Source organism: Mus caroli, unplaced genomic scaffold (genome assembly GCF_978045245.1).
Source record: "Mus caroli unplaced genomic scaffold, Mus_caroli_1 scaffold_5, whole genome shotgun sequence".
Taxonomy (NCBI): domain Eukaryota; kingdom Metazoa; phylum Chordata; class Mammalia; order Rodentia; family Muridae; genus Mus; species Mus caroli.
In genome coordinates this window covers 68053776-68070614 of record NW_028227260.1, presented here as the reverse complement: position 1 = coordinate 68070614, position 16839 = coordinate 68053776, and the positions used below count along the sequence as shown (strand labels likewise).

Here is a 16839-nt window from a genome sequence, read left to right as displayed (position 1 = left end):
AAGATGAAGACTGGGGCTTACTGTCCAAGGCTTGCTCAGTGATAAGGGAGAGAAGAGGTTGATTGGACTTGTGAGCAATGGGAGCCTAAGACAAAGATCTGAGATAATGTTGCCACAGTTTATTAGATTAGCCCTGAAGCCCCCCAAGGAGCCCAGCCTGGGACATGTCACTATTTACTGACCTAGCCAGTTAGGGGTGTCCATTGGCCAATAGGGTTGCAACTTTCTGGTACCTGCTCTCCAGAAACAAAGCTTAGGGAAGCTCTGTACACGATACCACAGAGAAGTTTTCTATGAAGGGCTTGGACAGACTAAGGTATAGTATGGGAGAAAGCTCCTAGGGTGATGATAATTCTGTCTGTATACTTGGCATATAGACATGTCTTTTTCATGCACCAATGGGAGATGTGTTGCAGGGGCAAAGCAGAGACAGGACCTCCACAATTACACCTTTGGTCAAAGAAGGTACTTTTAAGCCTTGAAGTGTTGCCTGTCATGTATGTGGGCTGTCGACTACCTCAGAAAGCCTGTCTACTCCAAGGCCTTCTGGCCACAAGCTGACTAGCACAACGCCAGACATCTTACCTGAGCTGGGCTATTGTTTCTTCAGCAGATGTCTTCACCTCACTGTAGTTCTAAGTCTTATTGGATACTCCTATCACTAATGCTCAACTGCCTCTGTATTCTTCCTTCCCTTCGTTGTTTTTCTCTGTTTTCTCTCTTTTCCCTGGTTTTCTTCTCCTTTCCTCCCCTCCCTCCCCTTCCCTGACCCTTTCTGTCCCTGTTGTCTGTGAAATCAGGACTTCCCTGGGTTAAGTGACGATTATTATGGAGCAAAGAACCTGAGTAAGTCAAACTTACACACCATTAACTGTATTTGTGGCATGAATGGAGCTCATGGGGTGGGGGTGGGGATGTAGGGGACATGGTTTAAAGGGAAGGGTGAGGGAGGGGAGTGTTTGTGAGACCCTTTCCTGTGGCAGGAGGAAATCCGTGGCTCCAAATGGTCACTGGTGTTCTAACAAATCTCTAGCATTCCTATCTGCATTCTTTCTACACCTCTGGATGACAGGGCAGGAGCTTAGCGGCCCCCTAGAAGTGGGTTGGGTGGAAATGCATGGTCAGGGTGAGTGCTCAGCTCATGTAGAGCTGCCTGGAGACCATGGAGCCTGCTTATTGAATCTTCTCCCAAGTCTCCCTGTGCCGATGAGTTGAGCTTGGGAGCCACAGCTTTACCAGGTCTGCTAACCAGGGATGGGGTGAACCAACTCCACATCTGAGTGGTCTCCACAAGACCAGCTGTCCGGGGCTAGCTATGCCACTGAGTGATTTTTTTTTTTTTATCCCAGAGAAGCTCTGACTGACATCTCCATGCTGGAGGAGCTAGGTGAAGGTTCCTTAGGAGCCATCTTTGCTCACTGCCAATCCAGAGTCCAGCCTTCCAGATGGGCTCTGTCCACATAAATTGCCCCTCAATCAAGGATAAAGGTGGAAGACATAGGACCTGTCCTTAAGAGGAACTCAGGGACTAGCCACGTGTGATAGGCAACCCAGCAAGTCCTTGGGGAGGTGTGCACAGCATATTATGGTCCTGGCTCAAACGAGCAGCATCTCTCCATAGTTCGGTGTGTCTGTGTCTCATTTCCATTTGCCTGTTGTCCTTTGAGAGGGCTGCCATGTCTGTGCCTCCTGTGAATGCATCTCTTGGCTTGAGCTTTCTCCACCCACACTCTGAGCTAGACAGGTCCCAACTCTCTGTGATGGGAGGGGTAGCCTGTCTTCCAGATAGTCTTCCTAGCTTGTTGTTTCTGTGGATTTGACATGTGTCTTGTGGTGGATCAAGGTGCATCCCCCTCACTACTGAAGCCAAGTTCTCCTGAGCATTGGTAGAAGGAGGGCTGTGGGTTGCATCAAAGTTCAGAGTAGTGTTTCTGGTGACTGTTACATCCATCCAGTGATGGGCCTCTACGTTGGAGAGTGTCACACAATTCTGTACCTTTGGTGGCTCTGTCTTGGGAGGGCATGCGTGAGCAGCGCATGCCTGAGCTTTTCTCTTTGACTGTCCTTATCCATTTCCTTCCTGCCCATTAGCCTTAGGATATGAGTTCTGAGGCAGGATTTGGAAACCATCCAAATCAGCTGGCTTGATTCAGATGAAGAAAACGCTATGAAAGGAAATAAGGCTCCTAGTGCCAATGGAGGGACTTGGCAAACTGAGTGGGCTCTGGGGACATGGAGGAGGTGGCCAGAACATCAGGATTGGAGCTGTGCTTCCCAGTTGGTGGCCTCCTGTGGCCTGACTTGGTTGGCCGCTTGCTGTCTCACTCCTGGCGCATTTGAGTTTGTGCTGCATGTGACCTCTCAGTGGTGTGTTCTGAATTGGAGTCTCTTTTTTGTTGGCTTGCAGAGGGAGTGACATCCAACACCAGTGACAGCGAAAGCAGTTCCAGTAAGTGTGTGTCATGCCCCCGTGTCCTGTAGTTTCCCCATGTCTCCCTGCCATCACCATTCCAGTGTCCACCACTGCCATCACCGCACAGAGGCTGCTGCTCCTTTTAGCCATGTATACTTTGAGCCCCTGGAGATGCTGTGGCCAGCTCATTCACCTTGTGGGCTGGAATTTGGAGATTAGAGGGAGAGAATAAGCCCTATAGCTCTAGCTAGGTCCTAGCTTGAAACCATCCCTGGGGTGCTGGGAAGGATAAACTGCCACTGATCAGGTCCCTGCCATGGGCTTCTAGGCTGCTAAGACTACCAGCTGGACAGATTTGCTCAGAGACCACAAATAAAATGGCTTCTGCCTTCCATCTGCCTTTCTGGACTCCTAGGACCACCTTACCTTCTGGCTGGGTTACATAGTCAGGAAAGGAATTGTCCCAAATGCCTTGGGAACTCTTATGACTACAGCATTGAAGCCATAGTTCAAATCTCACACGCTCTGGGAACACTGGTCTTTGAGTCTCATGTTCAAGAGCATCCCTGTAGCAAGTATCCTGTGGCTCTGTGCAGCTCTTGCTGCCTTCCCTAGGACTGCTGTCAGCTCATTTGGGAACCATAGGCACCCAACACCAAGTGTCTTGGGGACTTTTTTTAGGAAGGCCTCATCATTGCCAGGTCACATGGGGATTTACCTTGAGCAGAGATGAGGCTCAGTATTGCTCTTAAAGGATGCTGGGACTTTAGCTCAAGCATGCACCAGTTTCCTTGGATGCTTCTTAGAGATGTGATGTAGGTAAATAAATGGACCTTTAAAGGGGCATCATTAGGCTGTAGGTTTGGAAGTTGGGCCTAAGGGTCTGGACTCAGGTAAAGTGACTCTGCAGGTGTGTTTCAACCAGTTGGAGCTTCTCTGATTGTTCTTAGAACAAGGGGGCTACTGAATATAACTATTACCTATAAGAAGTAACTCCCTAGAGCTTGGGGTGGTTTGGTGGAGACTTGACTTATGGGCCTAGCCCCATAATTGGGCAATATTTCACTGAATGAAAACAGCCCAGCCCAAGGCTGGTGAATGGCTCCTTAGCCTTCTTGCCAACAGAAAGTGAGCCTGTTTTGTGGTGGGCGTGGGGTGTGGTGAATGCTGTACACAGTCATCAGATCATAAAGTGCTGACGTGTTTCCCTTTTTGCAGAAGGACAAGAGGATGCTATTTTGTCATATGAGCCAGTGACACGACAAGAAAGTAAGCCCCCTTCTGAGAGTCTTGCCTTTGTGCTAGTCTCCCGGTCATGGGGCTTAGTAAAGAGGATGGCTTGGGGAGCAGGGGAGGAGGAGGAGGCGGCACATCCAGCCCCTGGCTCATCCCTAGCATCACTGGGTGGATGTCATGCTGCACACACCTCTTGTGATAATTTTGCCCACTGCTAGGATGCCTTCCAAAGGGTGGGTGGATTTCAGAGGAAAGCAGGGAAGGCCTTTTTCAGCAGAGGTGGTTGTTGCTGCCCAGGCAAAGGACCTGTATTCTCCCCTGGGCACCTGCTTTGCAAGCACCTTGCTTAGTGCTAGGGTCTGTGTGAAACTTGCTCCTGAATCTGTTGGAAATGGAAAGGCTTCTGATTTCAGACTTGCCCGAGACGTTAGATTGTCAAATTTAAAGGCTCTTTGAAGTCTTTAATTAAAAGCCAGAGAGTAACCATAGTTGCTTCACCTTGTCTGAGTGGTGGCCACCAAGCCTCTGTCCGCGGAGGTGGGGCAGGTTGTCTTGTGGGAGCTCTATTCACTGTCTTGTCCTCTCCTTCCCCAGTTCACTATGCCAGGCCTGTGATCATCTTGGGCCCAATGAAGGACCGAGTCAATGATGACCTCATCTCTGAGTTCCCGCATAAATTTGGATCCTGTGTGCCACGTAAGAGCCCAGGCAGACTCAGATGAGTCAGGTTTGCTACTCTTGGAAGTGCTACTTTTTCGAAAGTGTCTAGGATCAGGGCCATGTGGGACCTCCTGGAAGAGAGTAGGTAGCAATGGATACCCCCAGAGTAAGTGGTATTATTGGTAAGGTTGGCATCCAACTTGGCTCTTTGCCTCATGCTATGAAGTTAAAGTTTGGGTGGTGATGGTCAGGATCGATTTTACAAACCCATCATTGTTTTGGTTTTTGTTTCCTTGTGCTAGGAATTAAACAAAGTGGTTTGAGGAAGCATTTCTCGGGTGTTTGTTTGGTTGGTTGGTTTTTGGTTTTTCGAGACAGGGTTTCTCTGTAGCCCTGGGTGTCCTGGAACTTACTCTGTAGACCAGGTTGGCCTTGAACTCAGAAATCCACCAGCCTCTGCCTCCCAAGTGCTGGGATTAAAGGCATGCATCACCACCGCTCGGCTATTTCTTGGGCTTCTTATATGCCAAGTATTGCATCCTTTACCAGGCCATTGCTCAGGAAGCCCCACCTTTTTGGTCCATATTACCCTCAAGGACCCTGTGTATAATATCTGGAGTTTGGAAGAATAAATAGGCCAGACAAAATCTTTCCGAGTGTTTTACTCATTCATCTGAAAAATATTGAAGTAGCCTTGTGTTCTAGCCTTGTGAGAAAGGATGAAGTTGGCTTTTAATAGCCCAGATCATTGCCTTTGGAGCATACAACATTTCCTTCCTTCTTTGTCCTTCCTTCAGATACCACCCGGCCTCGGCGTGATAACGAGGTAGATGGACAGGATTACCACTTTGTGGTTTCCCGGGAACAAATGGAGAAGGATATTCAGGACAACAAGTTCATTGAGGCGGGCCAGTTCAATGATAATCTCTATGGGACCAGCATCCAGTCTGTGCGGGCAGTTGCAGAGAGGGTAAGCAAAGAGGAGGTGGCCTGGCTACCCTTGAGGGAAGGCCCTCACAGACATAGCAAAGAGCTTCACTAATATGTAAGGTAGTACTTAAAAAAAATACTTTTTTTATTCCATGTGCTTTGGTATTTTTCCAGTATGTATGATGGTGTTTGAGCGTTGTATCCCCTGGAATTGGAGTTACAGACAGTTGTTCACTGCCATGTGGGTACTGGGTATTGAGCCCCAGTCTTTTGGAAGAGCAGAGCCAGTGCTTTTAACCTCTGAGCCCCAACCAGATCTTTTTAACAGTCATAAGGAACCGTCACAGAAACAAGAAACTTCCAGGAACTTTTGGGGGCCTCGAGGATGTACGGGCCTGGGGTCTTCTCAGGCTGCTGGATTTCTTGGGGACCTGCAGCCAGGGACTCGATGAGCTGATGCAGGTCTGCTTTTTCAGGGCAAGCACTGCATCTTAGATGTCTCCGGCAACGCCATAAAGAGACTGCAGCAAGCACAACTTTACCCCATTGCCATTTTCATCAAGCCCAAGTCCATTGAAGCACTTATGTAAGTATCCACGGGCCTCAGCTGGCCCCGGAGAGGAAAGAAAATTGATTTGCTGGGCAGGGTTAACACCCAGAGAAAGGCTGAAACCAACTCTTGAGTACCTGCTGTTCCTCCCGTGTGGGGGTCTAGGCATCTTCCTCCTTCCTAGTTGGGCTTCTAGGCATGGAGGTTTTGAGGAGGGAGTTAGCCATGGTCTATTTTAAGGTGGCTGTTTAGCAGCGTTTCAGGAAGCCTAGAACATTTTGTTGTGTTCATTAAGACATAGGATCTCCCTTGGAAATGGATTGCTTCTGTGTCTTTGGCAGGGAAATGAACCGACGGCAGACATACGAACAAGCAAATAAGATCTTTGATAAAGCCATGAAACTGGAGCAAGAATTTGGAGAATACTTTACAGGTAAGGATCCGGAGTCCTCTGGGCAGGCCAGACTCGAGCTCAGAGAGTCTTAGACAGGGCTAAAATGCCCAGGGAGCTTTGCAGTCACTGAGCCCAAACCTTTCCCCAGGCAGCCAGCCTTCTCGTCAGTCACAGGTTAGCCAGGTTCCAGCACAAGCCACTCCCAGGCATGGCCTTTGCTGGTTCCTTTGTTGGTAAATGTTCGTTGGTGGTTTCTTAGTGTGGTGTTTAAGTTGTCCATCAGTCTTCATGTGTGTACTTTATGAAGGTCGGTTCTAAAGGGGGGGGGGTTCCCTTTAAAGTACAGCACTAGATGGACGTGAGCAGGCTGGTGAGTAAATTCAAACTCATAACATTGGGTTAGCCAAGTAAAGAATTCAGAACATATTCACATACCATGGGTCTTGGAATCTTTTGTCATCCATCTGTATGTCCTTGTTTGCTGGGCTGACCTCTGACACAGCAGATGTGATGGCCTCTAGGAGCTCTGCCTCTTGCCAGAAATTGTGACTTTCTGCTCTTCCCCTGGGTTACTGGGATTTTCCAAATCTTTGAGTGAAACTGCTTTAGAATTATAGGCTGCCAACCCACGGCTAAAGCAATGGCAGCTTCCGTGTCTGGCACGCACTGGGTACTCAGTAAGCATCTTTCCCATTAACACACTGCCCGTGTATTGCTAGGCTCACTGACTCTGCCAGTTGATGTCCAGCCCTGGGCTCTGGGCACTTAGCCAGCTATAGACTTCTGCTCAGAACCGTAGGCAGAGAACTCAAGAAGCCCAACCCTATGCTTCTGTGAGCATCCATCATACCCTGGGGACATCACAGGAGGGTTGATACTAGAGGCAGGATGGCCGGGGCTTGGGGTCACTATTGTGGACCACAGTGGTAATTTTATTTTGTTCTCTCTTCACTCCAGCCATTGTACAGGGTGACTCACTGGAAGAGATTTATAACAAAATCAAACAAATCATTGAGGACCAGTCTGGGCACTACATTTGGGTCCCATCCCCTGAAAAACTCTGAAGAATCCCCTCCAACCATTCTCTTGTGAACAGAAGAAATGAAGCCCCTCTTCCCTCCTTCCTCTTCATTCCTGTCCCCACGGGGAGAACAAATGACTACTGTTCTTGTCCTCCTTTTTAGATATGTCAAAAATTGAGTTTTCTAGTCCTGTTCTTTTTTAAAAAATGTTGTTTTGTTTTGGTTTCTCTTTCGGGATGATGCCATCTCACTCATCACGTGACCGTGCCCATTCCTGCATGGACCTTTCCCACGCGCTAGCACAGGTGCAAATCCATCAGAGTTGTTGTTCTCATAAACACCCAGCAGAAGCGAAGAGAAGAGAGGAGGACTGATGGAAAGACAGACTCTGGACAACTGCACAGCTTGTGAAGTGAGCGAAACAGCCCACGTGAGGAGGCGCTCCCGGGCATTCCTACCCTGTACTGCGGCTTGCAGCTCTGAACGGTGCAACGTAACGGCTACAGAAAGGATCTTATTTATATATAGATATATATATGTAATTTATATAAAATATATAGAAATTATTATATATATATATTATACACTCTTCTATAATATATATATATATTCACATACATTGGGACTAGAAAATCTATGGAGACGTCCATCAACGGTACTATGTTATTAGAGAAATGCTTTAATTTTCATATTCCAATCAGATGACATCTTAATGTTCCACCTGGTTGGGAAGGGGTTGACAACAGTAGTAAGTGCTATACCAAAGCACTCGAATTTGGTCATTCTCTTCAGAGCTAAGGCTTGCTCCAGGTGGGGCCAACCTACAGCATAAGAGAAGGGGCTTTGGCTGGGAGCTGGAGATTGGAGACGTGACTAAAGCAGTTGCTGCCCCTGCAGGGCAGTCGTTCCTGTGCAGAAAGAGAGAATGAATGGCTAATGATGCTCCGGATGAAATTGCCTATTGTTTTATGCCGCCTGATGTGTCTGCATGAGAGGTTTCCTTTTTGTTCATTTTTAAGCTGCTGTTAAACCAAAACCATGTTGTGCTACTGTGTCAGCCTTTTCATTATTCCAGATTTTACTTTTACTATTTAAGTGAATGCGTAGAATCCTATTTGCCAGTGTTCTAAAGGCTTGTGAGGTTCTGAAGGAGCCAGGCCTGGGATACAGCGGTAACTTAGGCCTGGCCATCCAGTCAACAGAGGGAAAGCAGGGGCTGGTGAGGGCAGAGAGTACAAGCTGGGGCTCGGAGTTACCATGCTGGACTTAGCTAGGGGTTCCTTCACGGGGCCACTGACAGGCATAGGGAGGTGCTTGCCTTCTGGCTCTGTGCTGGGACAGTGGAAGAGCACCAGGCTTGGCCAGCCGTGTAGTGAGTTGGATTTGGGTTCTTTTCTTTTGCAACTGCTCCATTTGCCCTACCCCAGCCCCCTCACCAACAGCTGGTAGCTTACTGTTTCTTCAAGAAGAAAGTAGAATTTAACGCTGTAAATTTGAGCTGTAGAGCTAAGACTCGCTTACTGGTGAGCTGTGAAATCTTGTTGCTTTTTTCCCAGAGTCTGATGGCAGTGACTGGTCCAGGTAGTTTTCCTCCCGCAGCCAGTGCAGGCAGCAGGTGTGGTCCAGGCCCTACCCCACCCCACTATGCTCCTTTGAAGCCAACGTGCCTCCCTCACCTCCACACTGGAGGGATGACGCAGGGGAGAACATAGAATTGCTTGGCCCTCAACTGGGTTAGGACCATCGCAGGTGATGCAGGGTTGACACTTTAAAGCACTACCAGCCACATTCAGGAACTCTGTTCACAGGTATCCTACCAGCATAATGAGGCTAACTGTGACTCGTGGGGCCCAGAGTTAGAAGAAAGAAAAGGCAGCAGCTTTCTCTTGGGCAGTACACTGGATTGAAGGCAAAGAGGGATAAAGTGACAGATGATTGTGACTCTCGCGAGGGGGGGGGTGAGCCGGAAGTGTTGATTCTCTGATGGTAACTAACCGCAGTGGACAGTGCTCAATCCTCCCTCCCAGGGAAGAAAAGCAAAGATTCGAAGTAAGCATGATAATAGTTGGTTTACCAGTGTTCCTTCCAAGGAGACATATATTTTTTAATAAATGATAGTTGCAATGAACAATGGCTCAGAGGTCTTCTTGAAGTCGTCGAGTAGGGTGGTTGGGGCCCAACAGCAGGAAGAATTCAGACCAATGGTTCCTAGTGCGGGGGTAGGGGTGGTGGCTGACCGGGCAGTCCATGAGAAGGGTGTGGTCGTGGGTGGTGCTGGATCCTTTGCTAAAAGTGTCTACGGAGGCTTCTACCCTGGCCTAGAAGCTGCCCTTAGCACTCTCTGCTGGGCAGGGGCCATGACCTTGGTGGCAAAATGCCGACACTTTTCTAACAATTCTGGGTGGTGGAAAATGCTACCGTAACCAAGAAGCATGCTAGAGAAGAGGGGCCAGCCTGCCATCGCAGCACTGAGAGGAATGGTAAGAGAGACAGCTGCCTGCCCGCCCGCCTGTGTGCCTACCAGCCACAGCTTTCCTACCATGGAGGTGGGGTGGGCCCAGCTTGGAGAGGGTGCCAGCCGTCCTGGTGGCTCTCAAGAGCTGGGAGAAGGGCTTGAAGCAGGTATTTCTGACAATGGCTGATGGCATGCAGGCAGCTTGTGGGAAGAAACCTGAATTGGTGCTGCCAGAAAAGGTGCCCTAGTGAGCCCTCAATGGTTGAGCCACCCCTGAGCTGTGTGGGCTGAACCCCAGGAAGGATGGGCGCCCTCTCTCATTTGTGGGCTTTCATGGTATGCACAGAGCTTTGCCTCGCTAGATATATTCTCTTGTGTGTTATAAGGTAGCCTAATAATAGGGAACCCCTAAAGAGCTCTGTAGGGCTGAGGAAATTCACTTGGCTTGTAAGTGCGCTGTGCTGAGACTCTTCACAGCTGATGTCCTGTCTACAGGAAGTACAGCTGGAGGAAATTGAGCCCTGCACAAGAAAACAACTGAGTAACTTGGAAACCCCAAAGGGAGACGGGCCCCCTGGTGTGTGGGGCCAGACTATAAGCAGGGCCTTGTCTCTGTGAAGAGTCAGGTGGGTCCTCTCCAGTCTGGTGCTGACTGAAGCCAAGCCTGACTAAATGTCTTCATCTCTAACAAGAACTCAAAAATAGCCAGTTTGATGCCTATGACTACATAAACTATTCAAACACAAATGAGATCAACTTTATCCTCCTTTCAGTGCTTTGCAGACCTTAGCTCAGGAAGCAAGTGCAGAGATGAAGCTGCCAGGAGTGAAGAATAAGGACACACAAGAATGAATGTGCGGTTGAGGACTGAGCCTGCGAAGGAACCTTGGGTTCAAGCACAAGGCGTTACTAACGGCCGCCCGTCTTTTGTGATGGGACAATGCCTGGCTGGTTTTAAGCACTGTCTAAGCCAAGGGAGCAAAAGGATGAGCAGGGGCTCCCAGGGAAGCCTGTGCTGAGCAAAGCCCAGGCCTAGAGGCCTCTCTCTCCCCACGGATGGCCTGTCTCCCCTTAGTCTTGCCACTCCTCAGGTTTTGTCTGTTGGCTTGCTTTCCAGCTGGGCTTCCATAGCTTCAATTCCACAAATCTTTTTTTAATCCACTCAGTAATTTCCTTGGCACCTCTAGGACATCATATTGTCATTGCGAATAACTTTGGAAGCTCAAATTCCAATTTCCTCAAAAGCCTCTGCTTCCATTGCTTCCAAGAGAAAGCAAAACTAGCTCCTGCACTTCTGGATTCCTTCCTAGAGGTGGATACCCGTGCTCTGTCAGAAGGTAGAACTTCCATAATGACACCCCAAGTATTTGTATATGCACAGCCATGACCACTGGGCACAGCGATTCCCTCCAGTGGGTTGTTCCGTATACCCTGTGGCCATCCCCTCCGACTGGCTTGCTCATCACCACTCAGCCAGGGAGGAGCAGGGAGGGGCCAGAGGTGTACTGCCTGCCTCACTGTCCACCCCCCCCCCCCCAGACGTACCCCCGAGGGGCCATTGCTCTTTGGTGTGTAGCCTATCTGTCAAATCTCAGTTGGTTTCTTCCATAGCAGCCCCTCTGTAGCCATTTGCTTTCTCTAAAAGCAGTACCACCACTCCTGACCCCCAAACCTGATCTGGGCTCATGGTCTTCCTCTGCCTGTAATGCCACCTGCCCGCCCATCTTAGTTACCTATATGGCTCCTTAATATGCCAAGACTTGATACACGGATCTCATTCATTTCATGCTGCAGCCTCTCCCAAGGCCACTCCCTCTTCCCACGGGGAGATGGAATTGACCTCTTCTTTTGTGCCTTGTCATTTGTCACCATTCACACTCGTGTGTTCCTTCATCAGTTGCCAAAAACGGCTGTGAAGGAGATGTCTTGGTATCACTGTTTTTCAGATAAGGAAACCAAGGCACAGTGGGATCGTATGGCTTATATGTGCCAGAGGGTCGAGCCAAACACAGCCTAGGGCTCCTCAGCAGCCCAGCAGCCTGATCCTTTGCTGTGCTTAAGACCGTGGCCTGTCCCTGTTTACATGCCTTTTCTCACAGAGAGCTGTCTGCTCTTTCACACATGCCCTCAAGTGTGGCCCCAGAGAGGAAGGTGGATGAATGAGCAGCAGTCTGTCTGAACCTTGGTCTTGCTTTACCTCTGACCTCGCGTCTCCCACTGGGATCTTGCTCCATTTGCTTGCTTTCCATTTTCCTTCAACTGCTTGGTCTTGCTCGGCTTCTTCCACTTTTCACTCTGCCGTGCCTCATACAAGTGACAGCACACTCTCAACTAGGGATGTCTTGTAACAGCAACTGAGAGCTGTCGGAGGCCAGCACTTACTTCCCCAACAGGACATTTCAAGACCCTGGAACCTTGACCAGGCCCTGTCCCCACCCTTTCCCAGGGGATTTCATTTTACTCTGAGCATGCTCCCCCAGCCAGCAGCTCTGACCCTATCCCTCTGGATGCCCCCAGGCTGATCTGACTCCTTGGGTCATCATTTAGCATTTCCAGCTAAACCATGTTGAATATTTATGACCCCTTAGCGTGCTTCTTTGTCTCTATCCCTGCTCCAGCCTGTATGTCAGGAGCTGCTGCCTGCAGAGCACTCATGGAGGAGGCCTTCCTCTTGGTGATAGAAAGACAAGGGCACAAGACAGCCCTAGTCTCCAGGAGCCTGCGATCTAGATGGAAACAAGGAAGAAATAGAATTTTACAGTAAGGCAGAAGGCGAGGAAGGAAAAGCCCGGGAAGGGGATTTATTAGAAAAAGTGCATAGGTGGGGCCTGTCTAGAAGCGATGCGATATTCATATTCACACCTTTAGTGTCTGCAGGAGCAAGCCACTCTCTTTGGAGTGGGGAAGGGGACAAGATTTGCTGAGCACTCTTTGCAGTGCAGATGCTCTCGAAAGCAGTATAGATTCCTTAATTTTTGTTTTAACCTAGGAACAAGGCCTCTGAAGTGTCTGTAATCCACATCTCTCCTGTTACAAAACCTTCAAGCTTATTCATGGTAATGTCGCTGACCTCTTGAGAAGAAACCCCCTTTTGTAGCCTCCTAGCACTTTCTACTGACTTGCCCTTTGCGTGTTACATGTACTTCTCCAAGTAGACAAAATGCTTCTAGAAGGCCTGGGGTGTATCTGGTGTGTTTCCATAATACATGGCCTGTATATCACAGGCGCTGGTAAATGACTGTTGAAATGGCCCTTTCTAGCCCTCAGTCTTATTTAAAACTAAGGTTTGGGGCAGATGATCTCAAGGCTCTTCCAGCTCTCATACCGAAAATGATTCAGTAGACTTCTAAAGGGTGTGGCTCTGCCAAGTCCTTCACAAAACCATGTTTTTGTGAACTTGCACTTAAAGCCAATGAGGCAGGTGACATAAACATTGTAATAACTGCTCTTGAAGAACAGGATAGTTACTATATGTCTTCGTTAGGGTTTTACTGCTGTGAGCAGACACCATGGCCAAGGCAACTCTTATAATGAGGACAACATTTAATTGGGGCTGGCTTACAGGTTCAGAGGTTCAGTCCATTAACATCAAGGCAGGAACATGGCAGCATCCAGGCAGGCATGGAGCTGGAGGAGCTGAGAGTTCTACATCTTCATCTGAAGGCCAGTAGGAGAAGGCTGACTCCCATGTGGTTAGGAGGAAGGTCTCATTGCCCACCCCCACAGTGACACACCTCCTCCAACAATGCCATGCCTCCTAATAGTGCCACTCCGTGGGCGCTGGCAGGCTAGGAGGCTTTCCTCTAATAAGGAGCAAGGGTGCAAATGATCATGGGGCTGGGAGCAGGGGAAATTCTTTCTATTGACTGGCAGTGGTGTCAAATTCCAGAACAGACTGAAAAATGAGAAAGCTTTGGGTTAAAGCTTTGGATTATTTGAATTTTATGAAGAAGTTGTGCTAGGGAAATTAGGGAATGAAAGTGCCAAAAAAAAAAAAAGCCCATGTCTACCTTTGGGGAGATGAGGTGGTCCTTGGCTTGAATTGAAGCTACCAAAACAGCAAAACAAAGGTGACAGGGTAGCAATCCTGGATGAGATTAACCAGCTAGTGAGGGGCTTGGTTTGTCTTTCTGGTGGGCTTATAGAATATGGGTGAGGGGTTAGGGACAGAGTCTGACTAACTGCACACCACCAAAGTCTCCCCTCAGGATGAATGATGGCTTCCCCATAGGTGCAGAGGTAGAATCACCTCTACACTAGACTCTTATTGTCCCCAGTGACCAGGAGAATTGCATACAGCTTCAAGAGAAGTGTAAGAAGGAATAGCCAGAAGCTTAGGTGAGCTTCCAATGGCCCTCCCCAGTCCCCCATTTAGGAGGGAATGTCAACAGATCCAATCTGGAAGGTGTCCTGCAATGAGTGAGCTGCTTTGATAAGGGTGGTTATAGCTATAACTCCACCCCTTCTAGACCTTGGAGTCTTTCTGCTTCAACGTCTTGCATGTTCCCTGAGCCTTGGAGGGGATGACATAAATGACAATTTTCTTCCATTTGGCTGAGCATTGGGTCACTATGCCACAGCAACAGTCACTTAACTCTTGAGCAGCTTGGCCAATCGCACCTCTTTAGGAGCTATTCACTGTGAAACAAGCATTCTTGTTTTTTGTTTGTTTTTTTTGGGGGGGGTTGTTTGTTTGTTTGTTTGTTTGTTTTTCGAGACAGGGTTTCTCTGTATTGCCCTGGCTGTCCTGGAACTCACTCTGTAGACCAGGCTGGCCTTGAACTCAGAAATCCGCCTGCCTCTGCCTCCCGAGTGCTGGGATTAAAGGCATGCACCACCATGTCTGGCCTAAAACAAGCGTTCTTGATCAAGGCTGATAGCTGCAATAATCTATGTGCACAACACATGTTTAGGAGGCACTAGGCAGGAACATTATATTTAACAATAACAGTTATTTTCCCCCCAGGGCCTTTGACCTCCTTAGCCATAAGTTTCGTTTTGCCTTATACTACCAGTTATAAATTCCCTCCTTTGGAGCAGGCCTTAAGTGCAATGGGAAAGTTGCTAGTTGCAATCATAACACTCTATGTCACTACTGTAGCAGCTACCAATTTTGCCTCCCTTGTAGATGATGTAGTATATAGGGTTAGCAGTCTGCAAGTACTGATGACAATTCTCAGACCGCATAATGCACCTTCCAGTACTGTGAAAGCTAGCCAACTGGGAGTGAACCTTCAGCTTAGTCCCAGATCGATTTCTTCATGTCCTGCAACCAAAGCATAAAGTATTTTTGGCAGTGGAAGAGGGGGTCCTTAAAGCCATCACGTTGTGGCACACAACCAACAGCAATAGCTTTTCTCATTTTTCAGTATTCTGGGGCTTCACCGGCCAGCAAGTCAGGGTGGTAGTCCATTCCTGGCACTGAGCTTGTTCAATTGATAATGTTATGGCTTTTGGGAACATCTTCCCCCCTCAACACAGAGTACTTTTTGTTCATTCATTAGTCACTCTTCTAACATTTACAGGTAAAAAAAAACTATTGTAGTGCTTTTATTTTCAATTACCCTGTTGTGTATAACCTGTGCCTTACACAAACAAAAGCTCCCAAGAATCACATCTATGCCTTGCCTTTACACCTTATATGAACTGATTTCCTGTGCTTGCTAAGGTAGGTACACTGTCTTTGGGGCGATGTTCTACATCTTCAAAATACTCAGAGGTTAGCATTATACCTAATCAATCCGATGAAATCTTTTTATAGCGATTAGGCAGGATCTCTGAAAGTCCGCCACTGTTCATGGCACCAAGCAAGTATCAGTTGATCTAGGAGTCAGCATCGACTCAGTAATGGGTACTCAAGAAAAATATTACCAAGGTTCAATACGTGAAAATATCTCCTCAATTTTGTCAATTGTTTCATCAAAAGAGCAAAGATTGGAACAGTGGCATGATGGGAGGTAGTACTACTTATATAATGTATAATCTTTATATTCTACAATCTACAACCTCTATCTCTCTGTAGTCAATCATTCTACATAATCCATTTTGCTACCTCATCCAGTGGTACTGCCGTGGGCACCCACACGTCACCCAGACCAAATGGGCTTGGTACGGTGACTCAAGCTGCTTGGCCTAGTCCAAGGTCAAGAGAGAATGAGGTTGTGTTGCCTCCTGGCTTATTCACTGTCTTGGCTGTCCCCGAGAGGGCTGGGAGAGGGCGGTTTGACAGATACCTTCTGGCTGTTTCTGGGGTATATTCTGACATCTTCATCCCCTAATTTCCCTAGTACAACTTCATGAAATTCAAAGAATCTAATCTAACCCAGAGTTCTCCATCAACCACATCTGGCTGCTAAGAGAAGCCTGGGCTGGGTAACAATCTCCGCCTTTGCTTAATTTTTTTTTTTTTTTTTTTTTTGTAGGAGAGAAATGTACATAGTGTACTCTAGAGGGATAACTACCCACTCTTGGGACATACCATCTGCACCTGTATTGTTTTTATCATTTATGCCTTCTATGAACTATTTTTTAGGCTTTAAAGCCTTCTAGAAGCTTAGTAGCACAACATTTGGCTGTCATTTTTTCCCCCTTGGGAAGGCTAACCTGACACAAATCTTGCTATACTTGCCTTCAAATAAGTCAGACACCTTTTCGTCCCTTTTTTTTTTATTTGAATCATCTCTGTGTTGCTTTATCACTTTACAGACCCAATTTATATGTCAGTCTAAGTCACTCAGATCAGTCAGAGCCAAAGCCTCTACAGTTCCTTACTGGTTCCAAAGTCCATATTGAATGAAATTCTTAACTCTCTGGTGATCAGTGAGCTAGGCAGCAGACATCACCCCTGGCATTCCCTCAGTAACTCTGGACTTCTCTGTTGTCTTCCAGTTACTGATATACAAAGGGACCTCAGCCTGTGATAACCAAGTGTCCCTAATGGTTCACATGAACCAGTCCAGCGACTGATTCCCCTCACACTGCTTGGGGTTATGTAGCTTTGGATGGAGAGTTATATTGCTTGGTTTCTATCACTTTCAACGCACTGTCATCCTACATGTTCCCATGTCTGACAGTCTCATAAGCCAGGCTGTGAGAGGCTCTTTCATTCATTTGTAAGAATTTTCCTGTCACTCAAGAAGCCCCAGTGGTAGGAGTTCTCAGATTATCATAGTTTCTTGT

General features: G+C 47.8%; 1 protein-coding gene across 8 annotated transcripts in view; it reads left to right on the top strand.

Moving 5' to 3' along the window:
- Dlg3 (discs large MAGUK scaffold protein 3) overlaps positions 1-9336 on the top strand; it is a 51423-nt gene extending 42087 nt beyond the window's left edge. For 4 of the 8 annotated variants that reach the window (XM_021152820.3, XM_021152817.3, XM_021152818.3 and 1 more), the window contains 7 exons: positions 2408-2449; positions 3632-3682; positions 4244-4345; positions 5107-5279; positions 5716-5825; positions 6131-6222; positions 7141-9336. In XM_021152820.3, coding sequence (XP_021008479.1) covers positions 2408-2449; positions 3632-3682; positions 4244-4345; positions 5107-5279; positions 5716-5825; positions 6131-6222; positions 7141-7247 — 677 coding nt within the window. In that variant the 3' untranslated portion in view covers positions 7248-9336. Of the gene's footprint in view, positions 1-800; positions 847-2407; positions 2450-3631; positions 3683-4243; positions 4346-5106; positions 5280-5715; positions 5826-6130; positions 6223-7140 lie in introns of all 8 variants that reach the window. The other 4 variants (XM_085838099.1, XM_029473221.2, XM_029473223.2 and 1 more) reach the window with 2 other exon arrangements.
- The last annotated feature ends 7503 nt before the right edge of the window (positions 9337-16839 follow it).